Consider the following 24,405-nt stretch of genomic DNA (forward strand, 5'->3'; position numbering starts at 1 on the left):
TCACAGCCAATCGGAGCGTGTGGCGCCAAGTTTCCGTAGGTTAAAAATGGTGCATTGTCGACCTACACAGCATTAGTAATTTTGGTTCCTATTGGCATCAACTACCCAGGGTTAAAATTTTGTGACAATTTTTCTCCACCCTGTATAAGAATAAATGGTAACGATCTACATAACAACTTTTTTTCAGTTTTCTGTTGGTGGTGACTTGTTTCTGTTTTAACCATCATCTGACCATAATTAATCTACATAGAAGGCAGTGCTCAGAGCTGCTGTATGCTACCAAACTGTAGCTGTCACCATCAGGCATTGCTCGCGAATCTGTCAAAATTGTAACAATTGAAATTGGTTACCGCTAATAGAAATTTGGGGGGGGGGGGGGGGGGGAGAATGGTATTTAGCCTGTTACTCTTTATTTTTAAAGAAATCAGACTTAAGTTCAATCAACAAGATGTACTCCACGGTAGTGATGAAGATGGGTCATGTACGTTTTATTCATATTCCCCATAAAAAGTAAATGAATTGGTAATAACTGGAATGGGAGGGACACAGATGTCGACACCTTTTTTGAAAAATGAAACTCTATTCTCTTTTGATTTATTGGTATTGTTAGGTAGGGAGATCACTTGCTTAAACCGATTCTTTATACTTGTGTTTAACTGGAAACTAAATGTCAGAATTTAAGACTTTGTTCAGAGGTCGACCTGTGGATACTTTACATCATAGCATATGACCTTCATCAGGGACATTGTTTTCCATTTGAAAAGGTGTTCTGCAGGCATGCCACCCCAGTATTTGTGTACTCGAGAGGTGTGGTGCTTGGAAGACGTTGACTAAATCATTTGTACAGCATTCCATGTTTTAACATATTATAAGGGCTGTGAGTGACTGAACAGAAGTGCACTGTCGTCTGATATCGAAGGACATGTTGACCTGAATTTTTTTGTGCACATTTGTCTGATTGCAGGTGGACATTGGTAAAGCTATGCTGATAATGGACGAGAGCTTCTCGACATCTGTGGCCCCCGGCGGTCGGCGCGTCCCTCTGGACGTGGAGAAACCTGTGTCCTGTTGGGAGGAGGTGTTGGGGGAGGATGATGTCAGCCGGGATGATCTGCCAGTACCTCCTGTGCCTGTTGAGATTTGCGTTGCGCCCGTCCTGGTCTGTACCCGTGCCCACCAGACTGCTGGAGGCGGTGACAACATCTCGTCGGCTGGTCTGGTCCTCCAGATTTGAAATGCCTGTGGAAGTTGTAGGTGTTCGGAGGTTAAAGTTCCCTTTTTTGTTACCATGTAATACATGCTGTAAAAGCTGCCGAGATGAAATGATTGGTTGTAAATAAATGTCACTTTCTGTAGTTCAGAACTAAGACTAATGCCCTTAGCAAAATGTTTCTTTTCTGGTTTTCACAAATTTGAATTTCTCCTTGCTATATGGTATTCCTGTACACTCACGCTTTAGGTCAACAAAAGGATTGCAAATTAGTAAATTAAGAGATGTAACTGCTGACCAGTACTTACCTACAGGGAGAGGAATGTTTAGGACTACCAATGCATGACCATGAAAGTAAAATTTATTACACTATTTTTAGTTTTTGGAACTATTACTCCCTTTCTCAGTAAGGGGAGGGGGATATGTTCGGCAAGACCGAGAAACGAAGGGAAGGTCGCTCAGGGCGAGAGGGGCCCACCTGCATTTAGGAGGCGGGTGATACACGTCCACCAACCTATCGCTTTCTCCTTCATGAGGAAGGAACTTGAAGTTACAGAAACTGAGACTGAATCATCAGTTTTGCTTTCATATGCATGCATCAACAGGATTAAACATTTCCCCTAATCGATGTATATACTACCCAGCAATTCTGGCTCATAATTTATCAGTGTTCTCAGCTGAATTTTCCTTTTGTATGAAATATTGTACATCAAAAGTTAAGAGAGACAGTAGTAACACTGATTTATTTGGAGATGTTTGCTCTGTTTGTTAAGCGGAAAGATGCGCTGTGTAGTACATTTCCAACTTTCCAGTTCTGATGTGTTTTGGGACAACTATGAGTGATATTTCTGAACTTACAAAAAAGACTGATTACTATTATTTTTATGGGGTATATTAACACATACTTGTCATTTAATATCTTTGGTTTGTGTGTGTGTGTGTGTGTGTGTGTGTGTGTGTGTGTGTGTGTGTGTGTGTGTGTGTGTGTGTGAGAGAGAGAGAGAGAGAGAGAGAGAGAGAGAGAAGGGGGGGGGGGTGGGGGGGACTGCCAGTGACTTGTAACCCATTTCCCACAGAATTTCATTCCAATGTCAAGACATAAAGTTGGTTTCTTTTGTGGTTAATTGCTGGTAATGGTATGTTGTGTTACGTGTCCCATCAACACATTTGTGATTTTTCTACTGTTTCTTTGACTGTACTCAGTACCATAGTCGTGAGTTAAGTTATTTTTTTCATTACATGTAACTTAAAGTTAATAGCTTGATGACTGTGTGAACACATTCTGGTTTCCAAGCCATTGAAATAATTGTGACGACTCTGAAACATTACAGGATGGCTAGATGTCATGGAATTTGTCCCAGACTTTTTGCACCGTATTTATACTCAGTTGTGTCTCTCTGTTGCAGACTTTTATGAAGCTTTGAGTTGTTGTAACTGCAGCTAATCATTTCATCTCGTGTGTGCTTGATTTAAAAAACAAATGGTTTAAGACTAGTACATGGCATTTTTAAATTTTTGAATTGTTTTCTGCTGTCTTTACTTCTAACTAATCCTCCACTACTTACCATTCCAGTGCAAGGGAATAAGTTTCACATTCCTCGTTATATTTAGTGCAGCAAGCATTGAGGGATTTTAATTTAATGTTAATATGTTATTTATTTAGTCCCTTTCACATAATATTTTTTTTCAGCATTTATGTAGCAAATGCAAATAATACTATTTCAATATCTTGGAATGTCAATTCAGCTCCCTCTTCGAAATACGTATTTCTTTCCAGTATCTAATTTGAAAGTCCCTATGGATTACTCAGGTTAATGGGAAATGGTTGGCTTCTGGTCTTTCAGGTCAACGAATGATTTCTTATTTTTAAAATACTACATATTTGGTGTGATAATGATGATACTGTTTCATCAGTAAGACAGAGTACTTTACATAAACATGTATTGTTGGATATTTGCTGCAAAACTAGTCAATAGTCAGTTTGTGTCTATGCATTTACTGTAGCTCCACAGTGTGTATGGTAGGAAAAGACGTATGTCTTATTTTGTCTTTAAAAAAATTAAAGTAAATGCCTCCAAAATATATCTAGGGTTGACATAAGGTACTCTTTGAGAATGTTGGTTGAAAAAAGTTAAATAAGATTTGGAACCATTTTTGCTGCCGACTGGCTTTTTAATAGGAAATCAGGTAATTTGTTTAAAAAAAGATGCACCTACTAAAAAAATACATATTTTGCTATGCTGCAGAATGTAGAAATCACTGACAGAGTACTGGTTGAATCGTTTTTCCTGTGTCCCACACTAAACTCTGATCAGATATCAGTAAGTTCACTTTGATACTTGTGATAGAATCAGTTAAACACCATCCTCTTCATAAATGCTACACCACAAAGCACAGCAATGGTGAAACTATTAAAGGCAGAGAAATCATGTTTAATGGAAAGGTAATTGTAATGCATATTCTGTGTAACCAGGTTGCACTACAAGCTTATGAAAAAAAAAATGTGGACGTGGAATAATTCAGTAATGTTACATGTCTGTGCTATAGGAAAGACTTCCCACATGACTGACTAGATGCGGTACCATTATTGTTCCATATAATTGTTTCATAGTAGCATACTAATTTCAGTCCATTTTCTGTGGTGATTTGTCATCTCAAATATCTTACCCATCGAAAACATTTAAGGTCTCGGTCATCAGCAGCATCATCATACCTATGCCCAAGGAAAAAGGGAGATGGGTAGCAAAAAAGTGCAGTCTTTTTGTTCTCACAAATGGAGAGCTGTATCCACTAAGTATGTAGCACCCAATAAATGTTTGATTTGACATTTTTCTTGAATAATTCTCCTTGCATGCTTTCATTTTGGCAGTGTGCTTCCACTTCTTTGTGTTAGTCTGTTTTGCCAACTGAAAGTTTATGTTTAAATTTTGGTAGTTAGTTTAATGGTTCTTTTCCTTGTCTACTTAAACCTCAGAATTTTGTATTTTTTCCTGTTCTTCTGACTCCTTTTTGCCAGTTTTCTTTTTGAGGTTATCCACTAATGTATACTTTGTTCCAAGTGTTTCAGATGTAAGATTTTGTAATATATCTTCTGTCAGGTTTCTTTCTTTTAAATCAGATGTAGTGTCTTTTTTGCTAGTTGACTTTTGCCTTGTTTCAATTATTAAAGTTAAGTCTATTGCCAACCATTTTATAGATAAGACCTTAGAATTTCAAGCACTCACACATTGTTACTGATTCTGTCTGTATGGGTGTTAAGGTTAGATAGTCTTCTTTTTATCCAGATTATAATTTATTGTGTGGGCTATGTATTTTCCTAAGTATTCTGATGACACACTCTCCCACATTCTCTGATTTTCCTGCTCTCTTCATAAAATCTTAGATGTTAGGTGATATACCATATTCACAACTATCTTGTTATTTCCAGAATTGTTATTCACACATAATCATTACTGTACTTTTTATAACTAGAACACAGAAATAATGTTTTTGTGACAGTTTATGTGTCTGTCATGTGTGAAATCAGAGCTTTGAAGTTCTCATGGATATGGGATTTTTCAATATTGTTCACTGATCACAGAGATTGCTGAGTAGTAGCACATTTATCTATGTTGCCAAAGGAATGCCTGTTGTAGGAACATTGTTTATCATTCTTTGAGTTAGATCCTAAAATTTCATTCCCTTTGCGTTGTGTCCATCCTCCATTAATTTAGGCAATTTTGATAGGTATTGTCTCCTCTTCTGCTAGCTTTGTAATTTCAGTCTCTTTCCCATAGTAATTGTGTATGAAGTTAATTATAAACAGTGACATCTGTCTGTGATATTTTACGTGATGGATTTCCTTGCTTGCATTGCAATGTAAGAAGATGCACTGCTATCAGTTGCCATGTGGCTGTGTCTGGTCCTGTGGCCTTATAATGTCTTGCTGTAATAGAGACCAAATTGGGTTTGTTTTTTCATACATGCTCCAAAATGAAGTACATAGTCTCAAAGTTAAATGAATAGCATCACATCCACACTAAATGATATATGACATGATACCATACACACCTAGTGAGAAAGGATGGCAACTGTACACAAGAGGCCAGGGTGTATGGTTTTACATTTGGTGAACAAAGCCCCTTTATGTACTAAAGGTATTTCCCATTGACAGAAATCTACATAGATAAACCACCCTTTTGCACGAGAGAAGTTTTAACAATCTCCATACTGAAGAAATACCACAGATGAATTTTAAGCAATGTAAAATATGCAGTACTGGTATCAAAGTGAAAAATATTCAGTTGAGATTGCAGTTTAGTCTTACGACTGTGTCATCATTGTTATTTTTTGGCAGATGCCACTAACAGTTGCTGTTTTTAAAGCTACATCCGGTTGTCACAACACATCTGACCAATCTCCACTGAGCAGTGAACATGATGATGTACGTACATTCTTACCAGATGTTAAAATGTCACCTTGTCATTTCCTGGTGCCAATGTGTTACTTACCAACTATACTAATTGAACTCTGTGTGCAGTCTTGAATTCTGGACTTGATAATAATTTTGTAGTAAGTCTTGTGTGCTGCGCCGAACTCTGCAGTTCGTACAGACTCCTGTCATTTTTGGCTTTTGAGACCTCCCATCCTACTCTTCAGCTTCACTTGGTTAGGCCACATTGCTGTCACTGGTAATGATTTGTCACAATTTTTTAATTACTAATGATACCTAGCATCTCTGTCAGACTCAGGACTTCCTTTGTGGAATTCCTCATTTTTTTGGAGTTTTACGGTACTGCAAATTCCAGAATGTGAAATCGAGCATTATAATGTTACTGGGGTATTCTTAAGGCATCAGATTAGTGATGTGTACTGTGTACTTTGTTCTTTGTGGAAGATTGTAACTGCTCTTGTATCAACTTATAAACTACATTTTTCTCATTGGCATTCACCTAGCACTTATTTTATCAATTGTACTGCAAATTCCAGAATGTGAAATCGAGCATTATAATGTTACTGGGGTATTCTTAAGGCATCAGATTAGTGATGTGTACTGTGTACTTTGTACTTTGTGGAAGATTGTAACTGCTCTTGTATCAACTTATAAACTACATTTTTCTCATTGGCATTCACCTAGCACTTATTTTATCAATTGTTGTGGGGTGACTGACCTAAATGTTGTGTCCTTTATATTTGTATACAATTTACTCACCATTTTGAACAGCAAAAGTAATATATCTTCAGTACAGCACTAATTCTGCAGTTTACTTTATTACATGGCAGAGAAGTATGCTGTGCATCTATATTCGAAAATAAAGGGCCTAATAACACTACTACATTCCAAACAAAACATTCAAATGTATGTTTTGTTTTAGCATAATTTTTAAGATTAACAGCCTAAATAAAGACTGAGATATCCATACTGGCTTTTTGCCATTTTTATTTGATAGCTTTCTGAAGGCCTTAGCTCAGTAGTGAAGAAATGAGATGGTAGTATGAATGTTTTCTTCCAGAAAGTCTTCACAAATGTGTAGACTCCCTTATGATCTGGTTTATTTTATTCTCCTCCATGTTTTAATCAGTGGGTATTATTTCATAAAACAAGCCACAGGTATAGACCACAAGTGGATGCTTGAGTAAAGGAATGGGCCATGTCTGTGTTAGGACATAAAACAACATGTATGTACTTTATTTTATTATTAAAATACCTGAATAGCTTACATGAATACATTGTTTTATTATGTTTTATAGAATACAATTAACATTAGAAAAATTATTGGTATGATGAAATTGTACTTCCAGTGGCTGCTTTGGCTGAGGAAAGTCCTCACTCTTGTTGTAGAGCAGCTGGGTTTTTGAGAAAAACAGGACCTTGTCCACATCATTCATTTTCATTGTAAGAATTTTTGAAGGAAGTACATAATATGGACAGTATAACCAAAAATTTACAAAAACCAAGGCATATCCCTTCCTTACCAGCACTACGGGTGCTGATTAACTCTTCTTCGTCTTCAGCAATGTGTGTCTTACTTTCTTCAGTACCTCCATTCTCTGACATGTAGTTCAGACAGAAGGCACGATACATAAGGAAGAAGTTTCCTGGGGTGTTTCAGTTTTGCCAAGGCTCTGTCTCGCTGCCTCTGCCTTCCACACATGCACTCAAGAGTATCGACAGATGTGTTAAAATCATTATTAAAACATTGTCTGTTCGCCCATTCCTTAATAGGTTGCAGTGTTCTTTTTATTAAGGACCCTACATACAGATGATTTCAATATTAATCAGAATATACAGATATTACCCTTGTCTCTTGTATCCCACTACACTCAAACCAAGTGAGGTGGTGCAGTGGTTAGCGCACTGGACTTGCATTCGGGAGGACGATGGTTCGAACCTGCATCCAGCCATCCTGATTAGATTTTCTGTGATTTTCCTAAATTGCATCAGGCAAATGGATGATTCCTTTGAAAGGGCATTGCTGACATACTTCCCCATCCTTTCCTAATCTGAAATTGTCATGTTTTAATTGGAATATACCAACATCTAACAAACTGCTGTGTTTTAATCACTTTTCTTTGTCTCCTGAATTATTATAAACGTTGAACTCCAAATACAATCTGTCACATTCAACACTATTTACTTGGCCCATTATATCACTTAACGAAGAAGTATGACTTCTTGGAAGTGCACATATATTTCAACAGATGTTGAGGAAATATACACCCTAGGATGTAATCAATTTTTTCACTGACACGTGTTTGTCCGTGCAATGAGAAGTGGTGCCTAGTTGAAAAACTGCAAAATTGGACGTGGTGCACTATTTTACTCAAGCGGTGAAGTGTCTTAAATTTTTATAGTATCATGAGGGTGTCAGAAGTAATAGTTCCTTGTATATGGTTAACTGTCTCCATGTAAATTTTATTTAACTGATTTTTTAGTATCCTGTGAATTTATTCTGAGCTTTTGTTGTCAGTCATTGATGTTACCAATTGTTAGTATGATGGTCACTTTATGATAAATTTCTTTGTTAGGAAATATAAATGAAGTATAAAACTGTTCATGCTGAACTTCTGTTCTGTGGATATTGCAAAGGAACAGTGATGTGCTCATCGTAAGCTGCCTTAAAGCAAGTGTGGACCATGTTTTCTTGTAAGTGTTTCACTTTTAAGTTTTGTACTTACTTTTACAGTTTTTGCCTTACCATTGTTTGGAGAAATGTTTTAACACTTTTTGGTGCAGAGAGACTTCACTGTGAATGGTTAACAATTTAAGGAGAACATTGATTGAAACACTGATAGTTTTCTTTAGATTTTTACATGGTTTTATGCAAACTTCATATGTGCCAGATATTTTACAGATATATATGTTGTTAAATGTTATATAAACACTGTTAAATGTGTACAAAATTAAACAAAATAAATGAGCATTAACTTTGTGTAATTTTCTTGCCATCCCTTTTCATTGTTTACAGCCTTCAGGATTTTAAATACAGCCTACACCAAGAATTAAGTCACCGTTGAAAGTGAATTGCTGTTTTGAAAGTGCAGCTTAATAATCTTGTACTGATAAGATGTTTAAAATATCAGTTTGGTGGATGTATCACAAACGTATAAGTGTGCAGGCATAGTGAACACACACACACACACACACACACACACACACACACACACACACACACACACTCGTATCTCTTCCCCATATTATTCTCTTTTCCTCTCTCGTATATCTCTCACGTCCATTGCTCCCATAGTCTAAATCTCTTAAATCTGCTTACTCAATGATATAGTTCTTGTTCTCCCCTTCACAGATAAATGTAAAATGTGGTTCTTTGTGTTGTATACATCGCTATTAAATGTCGGATTCTGCACTTAATACAAGATCTATTATAAGACACATCAGCCAGCATATCATAATAAATGTACTGATGAAAAACGAAGAACGCATCATTAGATATGAGAGAGGGACTGATGGCCCTAAACTTGCCATAAATGTGTAAACATAATTTGATGGTAGAATGAACTGTTATAGCTTGTAAAGATATTTTATCAATTTTTCTGTTTATGACAGAAGTTAATCAAAATGTTTCTCATATGAAGTGAAGTGCTAACATGAGAAATTTGCTTTATAGATTGTTGGGCATAGTGGTGAATTATTTTGTTTAAACGACACAACATTTCCACAAGGCAGGAGCTCGTTATCCTGTGACGACGTCTAGATGTTGTGGCTCACAAATTTATACACTGGATAACTAGAAAATTGCAGGCATGAAGAGGTGGGACTATATTGACATCACAGGGGATGCTGACATCCAGAACGAACCTTCTGTCTGGGAATCATCATCATCACGGATGAATACAGCAAACAGTTGTGTATCAATCTGTGTTTTATTGCAGATCTAGCAGGATTCAGCTACAGCTATACTATAGCCATCATCAGTGCTGAAAGAAATAAGAAAACGTTACAATCAGACACGTGAATTGATTTTGTCAAGAAGAATCTAGCAGTTACAAAGACTGAAGGTTACACGGCAAGGCAAACACACTGTTTTCTAGTGAATCATACACACTCAGAAAGCATGTACATACGGTGGTTAGTAAAACAACATTATACTGTCCATAGCTCAATTCACACTGAGGCTGCTGTTTACAAGCCTACACAGCACCACGGTTTATATAGATAGATAGGAAAAGGTGCCCCCCTGTACTAGTCACTTTTTGGTCACAAATTGCAATTTATATCAGTTCCACATCAAAATAAAAAATTAAACTAAAAGTCCTGATATAAACTACTGGAAGAAAATTAGCACACCCTTTTAAGGTTTCCATTTCACTCAAGATTTATTGTTGCATATGGAGTATATGAAAAGATTAAATATACAAATAAATAGGAGAAGCGGACCTGAGGTACCAGGTTTTGAACCATGCTGAAACACAATATTAGTACATGGTGCAGCCTCCACAGGCAGCAATGCAGCCGCTGGCTCTAGCAGCCAATCGATCACAAATGACAAATACTGTCATGGGATACATTATACCAGGTCTGCTTGACGTGTACAAGCATTTCTGTAAGAGTTCTCAGTTGACAAATCGCTCGAGTCACTTCTCGTCCCATCACACCCCACATGTGTTCGATTGGAGACAAGTCTGGGGATCGAGCTTGCGAGGGAAGCTGCTGTATGTCTTGCAGAGGATATTGAATTTCATAGGCAATGTGTGGGTGAGCATTATCCTGTTGGAACAACCCATCACCTTCCTGTTGCAAGGACGACAGAAGAATGGGTCTAACAACATTCTGCATGTACCAAGCACTGGTTAGTGTCCCCTCCAGAAACAGTGAAAGGTAAATGAAAGTTGTAGCTTATTGCACCCAGGTGGTAAGGCCTGGGGTGTGGCCAGTGTGTCTTGGACAAATATACTCTGAGACAGCGCTCACCAGGTCTAAGTCATAACACGTAAATAACCATCATTTGCATTCAGGCAGAATCTGATTTCATTTCTGAAGAACACTGCATGCTATTGATCTTTCAAGTAATCCTCTGAAGGCACCGGTCAAGTGGTGCGCATCAAAGCTGTTGCATGAGGTAAGATGGGTGATAGGTGTGCTAATAACTGGTTCACAACAGTTTATGTTGACACATCTGGACTCAGAAGCCCTCTTTATCAATGCTGTCCTTGCAATATGACAATCCTGGTGTGTGTTTGTGCTGTGTGGAATGTTCCCATGACTGCTGATACCAGCATCATTGCACAACTGGCACAGCACATCTAACCTTTGTGGCATTTCTCCATAAGGACCATCCCACCACTTGGAAGCCCACAATTTGACCCTTTTCAAACTTATTCAGCTGGCTGCAGGAAGTATGAGTGCATCTCCGTGACATGGTTCCCTCACACTTCTGCACCACGCTGACACGCTGAGCCTTCTGGTTGTGAGCATTCCATATTAAAGGATAGACACAGCTGAGACTGTGGTAGCTATGGCACTACGTCACATGTTGGTGGACAACATTGAAACCATTATCAGTAGTTTTACTATTCCATTAGGAATCTTTGCGTTCCGTAACTATGATATGATTATAATCAGTTATGGACACAGCAAATAGATGCCTCAGTAGCTGGGACATTGTAACCCAGTGATTTTATTATGAACATTGTTAACATGCGTTTTCTGATTTATTCAAAAAGATATTTTTCAAACTAACACTTGAGATATATTTTCTTAAAGCCTTTCTTTATAACCTAATTTTGTATCAAACGTGGAGCTCAGTTTGCTTTACTTCTCATTAAACCCTTAACTGTGCTCTATGAACTGAGTTTGGACTGCCTGGCAGTGCGGCACTGTTTACTCTACAGATAGTCCTTGGTCCTACAGTTGCCAACATTCGGAAAGCTCTACAAAACAGATGTAGATTTTTATATCAGCTGCAAGGGTCATACTACCTAGAGTGTCATTTAACCGATATTGGTGGTATTTATGTTTTGTGGAGAAGACAGCAATGATGAGGATTTTAATGAAAGTGATACCGAAATGTCAAGTGGCGAAGGAGGCATTAAAGAAGTGCTGTCAGATGCTGTTTTACAAGAACATGCTCTCTTAATTGGATATAGGAGCGAATTTGCATTTACAGCGACATCATGTGTAAAAGTTTATTTTACGGCTCCTCCAAATTGACTAGACATATTCTACATTCTTTTTTGGTGATAGGTTATTAATTATGATGATTAATGAAGAAAAATGTGCTGAACAGTTTAAAGTCATGTATCAGTGCACAGAAACAACAATTACATGTGCACAGATAAGTACCAATGAATAATTGACAACTGTCTTTTTTTGTTTGCAATGTTATTCCAACAACACAGATTTCTGAAACCCAGTTCTAAATTATAATACTCAAGGAAATTCTTTAACCAATGATTTTTTGAAAAATAATGTGTATGTCTTCACTCCTCCAATACAATCCTTCACGAGACTGTCAAAATAAATCAAATGTAATGGGCTTATTTTCATAGAACACATTGTTACCACCAAAGTTTCAAATTGTCAGCAACTTAACAAATGAAGCAATCACTTGATCTGAGAAAAGCTCACTGAAACAGGTCAGATTACACAACGCTGGAGGGAAGTGCCACAAGGCGAAGGAACAATTACATGGGTGGGAACAGACAGCAGTGCAAGATATACAGCCTGGTCAAGGGGTTAAGCAGATAGTGCTGTATTGCCTAGACTTTATATCTGCACTGTTTCAACCTGTTTTCATTTACTCAGTGCAAAATTTATAATTATACATTGTCAGTAAAAAAATTAGCACACCTGGAAATACAGCGATGATTTTGATGCGATGACAGCATATACCACCCTGATGTCAGCCCATCATCCTTCTTGACCATTTTCCACGTTTCCTTCTTTGCAGATTCTGCGGAGAGCCTCCACATACCTTCCTCTAACACTCCACCTAATTTTAAACATTCTTCTACAGCACCACATCTCAAATGCATCAGTTCTCGTGATTCACTACCATACAATTCTGTGCTCCTCACACACATTCTAAGAAAATTCTTCCTCAAATTAAGGCCTATGTTGGACACTTCCATTATCAGCTGCAACATCAGAAGTTGCTCTCTGGTACCTTTGCCTTTCCTAGACCCAAACTGATCATCATCTGACAGATCCCCAATTTTCTTTTCTTTGTCATTAAAGAACAATAACCTGTAACTGGCTTTAGATTTTCTGGTTTCAGTCATTTGGCATACTTGACTCAGTATACCTACTATTATCATGGGAACAAATTTTCTATGAAAATTAATCTGAAAGAATATAGTGTAAGTTAAAAAAGATAAATAAAAACATTTTATGTAATTGCAAAAGAATTAAATACAACATAATTGAAGTATTGGAAGGTATATGAGGCTGTTTATAGACAATTCTGTTGTCCCTAGGGAGGTTGCAGTGTTCAAAGATTGAATGAAATTTAGAAAGACCTACAGAAAATCGATGATTGGTCCACGATTGGCAGACGTCAATCACTCTCAAAAACAAATATCAACTTTCAGACTACTTTCAGTTCTCTTCCTCTGCGAGAAAACTGTCTTGTAGAAAATTCTCTTCCTTTCTGTCAACCGAAGCCCGAACTCGAGAACTGCTTTCCAACATGGGGAGATAGATAACAAGCAATAACAATATGTTGTGGCTGTGTGCAATTTTGCATTTACTGGTCACACACTTTTCCTTGCTTCCTCTATGAATAATGGAAGTTGGCTGACTTCAGGCCATTCTGCAATGTTTACGCTTGTTGCCAACCTCAGCTATGTGACAGTATTGTGTACCCTAACAATAAGAGACTATTTTGTGTACAGTGTTGATCTGTGTGCGGTGTTGTGCATAGTGACTGTGAATATTATTTACTTAAGTGAGTGAAGAGGTCCTTCTAGCAACTCACCATTAACTTTTGTGTCACTTCTACAATGCATTAGTCCGTTACATGTTCGTTTCTTTTATAAGATATAAGCTGGCTGTGGGGTTTGTCCCATCAGCCAGTGTGCTACGAGCCGATCGCAAGCTTCCACTCCCAGCATCCTCTACTCAGGGGCCAAGTGAAACTGTGCAATCAGTACAGGGCAAATGGGCACAGTCACTTACAAGGTATTGTTTCATTGACAACAATGTGACGTCCTGTATTTCAAAGAAAATAACTTTAGCCTTAAACAAAATATTCAGAGTTATGTTATTTTTTGCATTTGTCATGACATAATTTTCATATAACTTGTTTCCATACAAAGGCAGTATCCAGGAAGATGGCTTGGGGTTATGAAATGTTTGATTTTAGTTGAGTCTTGGATCTGAAATTAAGTCTACATCAAATCATCCAACAAGCTATTGTATCTCCTTTCAACAGTTCTCATCCCTTTCACGTCCATCTAAGAGAGACTTCTGTTAAATGAATCTCCTCCGACAGCAAGCCCCTCGACATATGCTCCAGAAACCTTCCCAGCAACAAGTCATCCATTTTTCAGTGGATTGGCTTCCCTCTTGACTCCGTGGATTGGCTTCCCTCTTGACTCCACCTCAGGTATCACTTAGCATGTTCTAATGCACCGCAAAGGTGTTCCATTGGGTTCAGATTGGAACTCTGGGTAGGCCAGTCCATTTCAGAAATGTTACTGTCCAAAAACAATCGTGTCACAGATGCTGCTTTATGACAGAATGCATTGTCACGCTGATACAGTCATTGTCTTTGAAGTGTTCCTATACTGTATACAGTGCATAATGCTGTACAATGTAATTATATTCTTTTGCATTTAGTGTTTTCTTAAGTGCAGTAAAGGAGCTGCACCCTAACCGTTAAAAATACCACTTCATCATTGGCACCACACACAATAGCCCCTCCACTGGATTGGCATGGAGTATAGCATCACTCCAAATCCCTTGTTTCCAGCCATACATTGTCCACTAGCATTGATTTTTACACCACCTCAAGCATCACTTAGTAGTGACACACAGTGGCTTATTAGAAACTGCTCAACTATTGTACCCTATTCTTTTTAATTCCCTATGCACAATCATTATGCTAGTTGGATTGTTGGTATACTCCAATTAAAAGTACTGTGTGATGGACAGATTGCAGTGGTTGGGGGAGTACTGCCAGTGTGGAGGCAGCCACACTTCACAGGGTGCTGGACGTATCTACACACATCAAAAAAACTTTTGCATCACTCCGGTTCCCAGAACTCATGAAAATAGACATTGACTGTGGATATTGTATCACAGACACATTTCCTTTGACTTTTCAGAGATGTCACTAAACCCATCCAAAGATGTAAACAACTATGCATGAGCAGCACCTATTAGATGGAGGGGGTCCAACAGCCGATCAGTCCCAGTCATTCCATCAGGAAGGAGGTACACAGCTCATGTTGTCTATAGTTCAACCATGCCTCGACAGTCAATACTGGGGTTCGATCGCAGCCACATTGTTACTTTGTGCCAGGAAGGGTTCTCAACAAGAGAAGTGTCCAGGCGTCTCGGAGTGAACCAAAGCAATGTTGTTCGGAGAAGGAGGAGATACAGAGAGACAGGAACTGTCAATGACATGCCTCGCTCAGGCCGCCCAAAGGCTACTACTGCAGTGGATGACCGCTACCTACGGATTATGGCTCGGAGGAACCCTGACAACAACACCACCATGTTGAATAATGATTTTCGTGCAGCCACAGGACATCGTGTTACGCCTCAAGTTGTGCGTAACAGGCTGCATGATGCACAACTTCACTCCTGATATCCATGGCGAGTCCACCTTTGCAACTGCAACACTATGCAGTGTGGTACAGATGGGCCCAACAACATGCCGAATGGACTGCTCAGAACTGGCATCACATTCTCTTCACCGATGAGTGTCGCATATGCCTTTAACCAGCAATTGTTGGAGACATGTTTGGAGGCAACCCGGTCAGGCTGAGTGCCTTGGACACACTGAACAGCAAGTGCAGCAAGATGGAGGTTTGGAGGTTCCCTGCCGTTTTGAGATGGCATTATGTGGAGCTGCTGGTGGTCAAGGAAGGCACTGTAACAGCTGTAAGATTCGTGAATCCCATCCTCCAAGCGATAGTGCAACCATATTGGCGAGGCATTCATCTTCATGGACGACAATTCGTGCCCCCATCATGCACAACTTGTGAATGACTTCCTTCAGGATAACGACATCACTTGACTAGACTGGCCTGCATGTTCTCCAGACATAAACGCTGTTGAACATGCCTGGGATAGATTGAAAAGGTCTGTTAATGGACGACGTGACCCAACAACCATTCTGAGGGATATACGCCGTTGAGGCGTGGGACAATCTGGATCAACAGTATCTTGAACTTGTGGATAGTATGCCACAACGAATACAGGCATACATCAATGCCATGTGCTACTGGGTAGTAGAGGTGCAGGTGTGTACAGAAATCTGGACCACCACCTCTGAAGGTCTCGATGTATGGTGGTACAACATCCAATGTGTGGTTTTCATGAGCAATAAAAAGGGCGGAAATGATGTTTATGTTGATCTCGATTCCAATTTTCTATACAGGTTTCGGAACTCTAGGATCCAAGGTGATGCAAAACTTTTTTTGATGTGTGTACAAAACAGGCTACACAGAAAGCATGTGGCGCATGAGGAAGAACTACGATTGGATGGTGGCTGGCCCCTACCACCTTGCTGAAATGTCGGTCACAAAGTAATTTTCATTGGGGCATACCATTTTGAACTTTTGAATGATTCCTTCTGTTGCTTTCATGTGATTTTTACAACTACTCTCCGCAATTTTCGACAGTCCCAGTACTTCAGTACATGAGGTTGGCAAGGGCTCAGTTTAACCATGGTTGTTCATTTGCATTTTTGTTTCACAATCACATCTCCAACAATTGACATGAGAAACATCAGAAGGGTTGAAATGTACCTGATGGATTTGTTCCTCAGGTGACACCGAATGACTAGTTCACATTTGAAGTCACTGAGCTCTCTTTATTGACCTATTTTGCTGTTATTGCTTCTCTACAGACAACACAACACCTCCTTTTACATTGGCAGGCACACCTCTCATGACATCTAGTGCGCAATTTTGCATTACGTAGCGGTGTCCAGATATTTTTGATCAGGTAGTGCATGTAAGTCTGTCAGGAAAAATGCCCCTAGCCATTGACTGATTACAAAGCTACCTTAAGGGTAATCTTATCAAGTCAGCACAAGATTTTAACATACTGATAGAAACATTATCATAGCCAGCAGAATTACTATTTTTAAGGAAATGATGAATTCAGTAATCTCCCTATTGGTTTGCATTTTTGAAACTGTTGATGGTGTGTAGTATCTATACAACTGGATGGACATATCTTTATTTAGCTGTTTGTTTCTGAGTGCAGTGTTCACAGCCACTGAGAGGAAGTAACAGAATTGGGAGGCCAATAATTTGAACATGTTGCCATTTCTGTCAGAGCTATTTACGAGGGGGCTCAATTTAATTTGAATTGTTTTTTGATTAATTTTCACCTTGTTCTCTAAACTCTTTTTAGTACAGTACACAAATTTTGTTTGCCTTTTCTGTGACAAAGTGGAGGATTTGACAGTACGAATGGCAATAGTGTTTCAAATTTTGACTACTGCTTCTCTGAATTACATAGTGCACTCTCTTTCTAACATAATATACTCTAATCCCAGTAGTTGTCCACCCATTATTTTTCTTTTGTTCAGTTTTGCCCTTGTTCCTTTTATGGGAAAACAGGACACAAAGTGCTGTAAGAATACATTTAACAAGGAGTTAAATTTTCCATCAATGCCATCTTCTTTATGAATTCCTCCCCAGTGTTCTTCCTGTAATTTCAGAATGTGAGGCCATGTCATTGTTTATGATTCTGTGGTACTAGGATACACATTATCCTTGGTTCTGAGGCCCTCTGTGGTGAAGCCGAGGAGGTTGGCAGAGTAGGAGGCTGGATTGTGTTGGTGTTTGAGCTGGAAGGCTGGCATTATGGAGAAGGAACACAGTCAGCTAGAGGCTAGAGTGTGAAAACATAGTGTGCCACTGTACAGTAAGGGAAAAGGAGTGGCAAACGATAGTGTCACTGTTAGCTTGCCATATTAGTGTGAATGGTACCTGCATAGCGATGTTTATTATCTCATCAGCTGCCCTGGAACTTGAGTATAACACAGTGTATTGCAGAAGTGCTAGACCAGACTGTTGTCAATGATATCCTGGTGCATCTGTTTGACAGTAAATGAATTACAAGGAGGAAATGCAGTTCACTCAACAACTTACTGAATGCAAGTGGTAGCTTACTTATGACTGTGACAAAGCTGCTAGGGAAGAAGGTTACACTACCTTGGGACTGGGCTCTGGCTAGCACCATTCTATGGCATGTGATTTTGTTTGAGTTTTGCGAATTCTGCTCTACCAACACTTCCAGGTACTATCATTTCTTTTGACCTGTCAGGGCTGTCTGGGATTTGGTTCCCAACTGATTTTTTTAAAATTTTGTGTGTGTGTGTGTGTGTGTGTGTGTGTGTGTGTGTGTGTGTGTGTAATTTTATTTATTTATGTATTTTTGGCATAGAACAAAGCTTTCAGATGGCACTACACAGGATTAATTACGGTTTTCTACAAATTATCACATTTTGGTTAGTGGTAACCACAAGGTAATTTGTCTACTTTGTGTCCACCAGCTGTGCCTTGTAAAAAATAAAGATAAAAAACGTACACTGTTGGTTGGTGCTGTATTCATCACTATTTCTTCAGCTAGCATATGTTTAGGGCATCAGCTGAAGGTCACAATTGTGTGTGTTATGTGTGAGTTGTGGATTGGCCATTTGTAAGCAGTTGTATTATGCTGCTTATGGGTTATGCCAGTTATTAGGAGTGTTAACTTCAGTTAAGGGCTTTACACACAGGTATCAGTGCTGATGTTAACAGACCCCTTTGCAAGCTCTCATTTCAAAGAAGACATTTGTCATTGCTATGATTGTATATTAGATTTTGCTGTCTGAGTTTTTGAAATTTAAATTGTACTGGACATGCCACACTCTTAATAAAGTTATTATTTTTTAACTTGTTGACAAGCATGTACGTGTAAGGTTTTATCTCTGAATATGGCATATTGCTTTGTTAAAATTAAATGACCCAGTAAAATGGGAAAAAAACTATCCTTCAGAGGATGTTATGCATAGGTATTGTGATTTACCTATATTGGCACGGTTGTAATGTGATTGATTTTTCAGATGAGCAAAAATACCCACATGTGTATTATATTTAAGTTGGTCGTGAAGAACTACCATATGTAACAGGTGGTGGATGAGTGAATATTGCCAAGGCAGCTGCTAATTATATTAATGAAAACTGATGAAACAGGCTGTGTAATTTATGTATAAATATTTTGCTGCAGCACAAAGTTGTCAGACAGTGGTTTTCAGGATTTTTAATATTAAGATAATAAAGGTTATGCACATTAATCACTTAATTTATTGCCCCCACTATCTACCAGTGTAGCACATCTATCATCTGTATCTAACTGGTCAGTAAATTTTGTTGTTAATGTTTGACCGTCATGGTCAGATAAACCATTGACTTTTGTTTTTAATGCTAAATCACTGCAGGTTGTTGGATCAAAAACAAATTGTCAGTAGCTGTTACACTATGCCATTTGATCCTAGCAGGGAATTTTACTGTGCAAAATAATCCAACACTGGAATCAACAACTCTAGGCACCCTCAGTCAGTAATATCTTATAGAAAATCAATGTTAGTCACCGCAAACAATTATTTACCAATTAAATCAACATAACTTTATTAAAACACTCTCTAGGTGCCTTATAAAAATTTAATTTTCTTCCTGTGGTGATCCATAAATTGTGAGTACCACAAGCTAGTGTTTCCTGAGCCACTATTGTGACACAGCATTCAAAAAGCTTTTCAACACAATATTCAGCATCCTGAAGGGCCTGGGACTTAACTCCATTTCTTGCACTGATAGCCACTCCCCCTTTCTTTTCATTGGCTTTACATGAGCATGATATTAGCTTGTGTCCATCGAGATGAATCTGTTTAATTGTAGTGGTTTCCCTGTGATATTCTCAAATGCAAAACAAGTCCGCTGAAATTCCATCATTTTCATTTTCCTTAATGGATATGACAATTTGTTTTCTTTTATTTATAAGGTTTCTGATGTTTTGATGCAAGACACTAAAGGAATTGGCTTAATGTTCTTTCCTTTGTCCAAGCTGCATTATGTCGTTCTATTAGTAGTTGCTTCAGCTGTAACTGGATTTATTCTGCAGCTTTGTCTTTTGGATGAATTTATACTAACTGAGCACATTGAAAATCACTGGGTTAGGATGGGTACTGCTTTGATCGTATGGGATGCTTCTGACAATTAACCATCCAAGTTGCCTCTTTCCAGAAGCAGTCATATGCACACTGTGCTGTGTGTGAACGTTGCTTTCCCCTGAGACATTTTTCAGGCTCTGCATTAACATCTCCTATGGTTCATGTTTTTCATGGCTTATCATATTGCTCAAGGAGAGAGACGGTCTTCACTGTAGGTGACATGTCAGGTGAGAATTTGTATGACAGAGATTTACGTTGAACTAAAACCAATAGGGAACTGCAAAAATTGGCTAACATAGTTGAGCCATCATGAAACCAGTGCATGCATTCGCGTACAATAAAAATTCATATGCAATTTGAGCATGACCTAATGGGCACAATAAATATTTTCTCTCCATTGTGCATCAGAATGTAAATGAGAAGATGGTGGCACCAGTGTATTTTGCAATTGTGTGGAAGTAAGGAACTGTACAACTCCTATTCAGCAAAACAGTTTTGTACCAACAAACTAGCTTGTAACTGCAATACATATTTAAACAGAATGGTGCTTGTCACTACATTACCAAAGTAATATATTTGTAAGATAGAAGCTTAAAAGATAATACAAATACAAATGCTTGTTCACCTATGAATATTTTTAGATGCATAATGTATTGCCAAACAACATAATTAGGTAAGTATCATAAAGTATAAGAAAAGAATGCAAGATGAATACACTGAACAGACAGATAAATAACAATGTTGTAATTACGTAATTATAACTTACAAGGTAAATGCAAAACATAATTATATGAATGATAAAGGTAATAATAAATAATTAAATAGTTAGGTTAATAGCAATAAAGAAAAGATAATAATGAAATAAATACAAATAGCAGCTTATGATTATATAATACAGTCTATTGTTTATTGATAGTTAATTTCATAAGAAATGCGGGTCATATGTCTCACACACGTGGAACACTTGAACGAAGTAACATTATTTACTTTAAATCTATTTTGCAATGCTAGTTATAAATTTACATATTGACATTGTGTAGGCTTTTTAAGATAATTTGTTGAAGTAGATAAAACGAAGATACTTGTTACGGGTCTCTGCTGGCCTAAAACAAGGCATATTAATTGTATGCCCACCTTTTGTTTTAAGGTAGTGGACTTGCCTCCTTGGATCATATACATTTAGGTTTTCTTTAATGAAGGTGCAGTTATAGATACATAGGTTAAGTACTTTTGTTATATTAAGTTGGCGGAAATAATCTCTACACAATTTGCATGGACTAAGATCAGCAATGCACAAGATAGCCTCTGCACAGTTCACATGGACTAAGACCAGCGATGCACTAAATAGCTTTCTTTTGCCATTTAAACAATCTTGAATCTACAGAATTATTGCATAATAGTATTCTATAGTTCACGTGCGAGTGGAAGAATGTGAAACATGCTTCTAATATGATCTCTTTACTGATGCTACTTCTCACTTTGAACAGCAGAGAGGTGATACATGCTGTTCTGCCAGATGTGTGGGTATCCAAGCAAGGTTTTTGGTCTATGTACACTCCTGGACTGGATGCTATGTCCACAGTTTTACTGTCACATTACTGTAGTAAAAACTAAGTGGAACATTTTTTTCTCTGTTCCAACATACTGTGTTGCACATTTTCAACATTTGTGTCACGTAATGTTGTGTCATCTGCATATAGCACAACCGCAAGTAAATCATTTATATTGATAATGAACAGGACAGGTCCAAGAACAGGTTCCTGTGACACACACTTTGTAACTGAAAGACAGTCTGACTTTTAATTATTATTCTTCAATAACTTTTTCCTGCCATTCAGGTTAGCCTGCATTCTGCATAGAGCATTCTCTCCTACTCCACAGAGCAAGAGTATTATGACAGTAATATTGTCGGAAACCATGTCAAATGTTTTCCATAAGTCCAACAGTGTTGCACAGATTATCTCTTTGTATTCAAAGCAATTATTTTGCTTTGCTGCCATGCTTTGGCAGTAGAACCCACATTGTGAAGAGCAAAGCATATCATTTGATCCAAAATACTGGCTCACCTTTTCATGCATGCAGTATTCTATTGTTGTTTGTACTGTGTTATAGGTATAAGTGATAGGTCGATAGTTATTTGGACACACTGCATCTCCTTTCTTATTAACTGATTTGCCACAGATATTTTCAAACATACTGGATGATTGCCTGCCTTTTAAGATTTTATGAATTATTTTAGTCAACAGGATTACAGTTTGTTTCCTGTTACATCTAATAACTTAACATAAAAGGCCATAGCAGTTCTCTTCTCTAGAACTGCTGATTTATTGATCATGTTCTCTGTTATACAAGCTAGTGAAAGCTGTCTGCAAGTTTACTGTTTATTATGAATGGTAGTGCTTCTACCTTACTCACATCCTCCATATACTGTGATCTGAGTGAGGACTGACAAAAAGTTCCCCTTGGCTATTAAATATTATCAGTGAAAATTTTTCCATCACTGGGATTCGAGCCGGCTTCTCATATATTTCACATTGAAACCGTGTGCCGTAATGTTTGTTTTCCTTCCCTTTTTGCACATATAATATTGTAATCGTTGACTTGCCGTACATTACAGTACAATCTTCGTATAGAATGTAATTTCATAGGACCAAGTAAAATAAAGAAATAAATCTTTTAAAAAAATCGTAGGCGAAGTTGGTGCCTGCAACGAATAAATTAGTGGAAATGATCATTTACGGCTACTCAGTAACAGAAGAGATAAATTAGACTACAGCCAGATATAGGCCGCCCTGCATACAAACAAATTTCTCTTTAATTTGATTCACATAGGATTCAAAATAAATATCTCTAAGCCGAAAGTTAAAGAAAACAATGTCGTGTATGTACTCAAGCAAGTAACCGGATTCGGTAAGCACTGCTGGTGTAGTGGTATCATGCAAGATTCCCATTCTTGCGACCCGGGTTCGATTCCCGGGCAGTGCACTTTTTTTTTATTTTCTATTAAATTATTTGTATTACAATTTTAGTTACAATATGTCTGAAAGAAGTAATGACTATTGATTGATGTGGTGTTAATATACTGCTTCCTGTTACGTTCCCACATGTTACTAGGAATTCGATTTGTGTGTGCAGTACGCATCTCTACGCAAGCAAGTTGTGAAAACAGTAAAACTAGCTCAAAACGGAATCGCATGGGACTAAAATAATTTTCTAAATTGTACAAGTTTCCGGATTACGCAAAACTCAGTAGGCTACATAAAATTTGTCAGGTATCATGCACAAACGTATAAATTTGTAATTATGCTCGTATTTACGTACCTTCACCCCTGCATAGTGGACGTTCATTTATTGTATATTGTACAACAGAACACTAGACTATTACACTAACTGATAAATAATACGGTGTTTCTGTATTATTACTCTAAATTCGTTCATTGTTATATGTACGTACATATTATTGCTGTGTTTATTTGCTTTAGGTTTTTTCCTGAATATCAAGGAGGGAAACCTATCTGAGTTTCCTATTCAAATCTCTGTTGTGTACACAAATTTTTTGCACTATACAATGGTTCCAAGAGCTTGGGCGAATTTGTGTGTGCTGCAAATTGTGTAACATCGAGTATGCATGCAATAGCTTCTTCAGGAGTATTAATTTTTCTAGGGACATCGTTCTGCTCTTCTTCTTCCTTTGCTTCTTCCTGATTATCTTCTACTAAATCTGTTACTGAAGTAAAAGTGGAGTGAGTTGGCAGGAAGTCATCACTTCGAAAGTATTCACCTGCCCTACATGAAGTATTTCGCATTTTAATTAATTTGCAATTGGTTGTACTGAATTGTCTTCCGTCCTGTTGCTACACTTTCGCAGACGTTCTTAGCTTCCCCACACAGTTCATTCCACAGGATTTTCCGCCTAGCTTTGGAACTATCCAAGCATCCTACACATTTCCAAGGTCTTCAGCGACTTTCGGAGCCTCACTTTGCACCGTATGTCCAGACAAAGGTAAGTTTTCTGCCAGCGCACTTACCAACAATTCCCATTTCGTGTCGTTAATTTCCACATTTCCGTTTTCTTTCTTTTCATTCACTCGTTCCCTTTCATCCATTCGTCCCGTATCTTATCCTTGTTTCTTAAAGTATCATAATTCTGTATTTCACCGCATTTGAAACGCAACATATTTCGCGTACAGAAAATTTGTTTCCTAATCGCCTCGATTACTTTAATCTTTTTGTTAAGTGTTGGTTGCTGCCACATGCGTTTTGTTCGATATTACGTTAACGACAACACCTAAAGTGCTACTAGTGAACTGAAACTGACAGAAAATAATGCGGGCAGTCCATTTCTTTGGAATGCTTGACCTGGCT

At 38.0% G+C, this 24,405-nt stretch overlaps 1 protein-coding gene and 1 non-coding gene across 2 annotated transcripts in view; both read left to right on the forward strand.

Annotated features, from left to right (window-relative positions):
• LOC126424879 (ADP-dependent glucokinase) overlaps positions 1-2,173 on the forward strand; it is an 89,783-nt gene extending 87,610 nt beyond the window's left edge. The window contains exon 8 of the mRNA XM_050087707.1: positions 965-2,173. Within this exon, the coding sequence (XP_049943664.1) occupies positions 965-1,234 (270 nt within the window). The 3' untranslated portion in view covers positions 1,235-2,173. The remainder of the gene's footprint in view (positions 1-964) is intronic.
• Positions 2,174-22,954: 20,781 nt separating this feature from the next.
• Positions 22,955-23,025, forward strand: Trnag-ccc (transfer RNA glycine (anticodon CCC)). Its single transcript has one exon. It is a non-coding gene; the product is annotated as a tRNA-Gly (tRNA).
• The last annotated feature ends 1,380 nt before the right edge of the window (positions 23,026-24,405 follow it).

Source organism: Schistocerca serialis, chromosome 10 (assembly GCF_023864345.2).
Source record: "Schistocerca serialis cubense isolate TAMUIC-IGC-003099 chromosome 10, iqSchSeri2.2, whole genome shotgun sequence".
Taxonomy (NCBI): Eukaryota; Metazoa; Arthropoda; class Insecta; order Orthoptera; family Acrididae; genus Schistocerca; species Schistocerca serialis.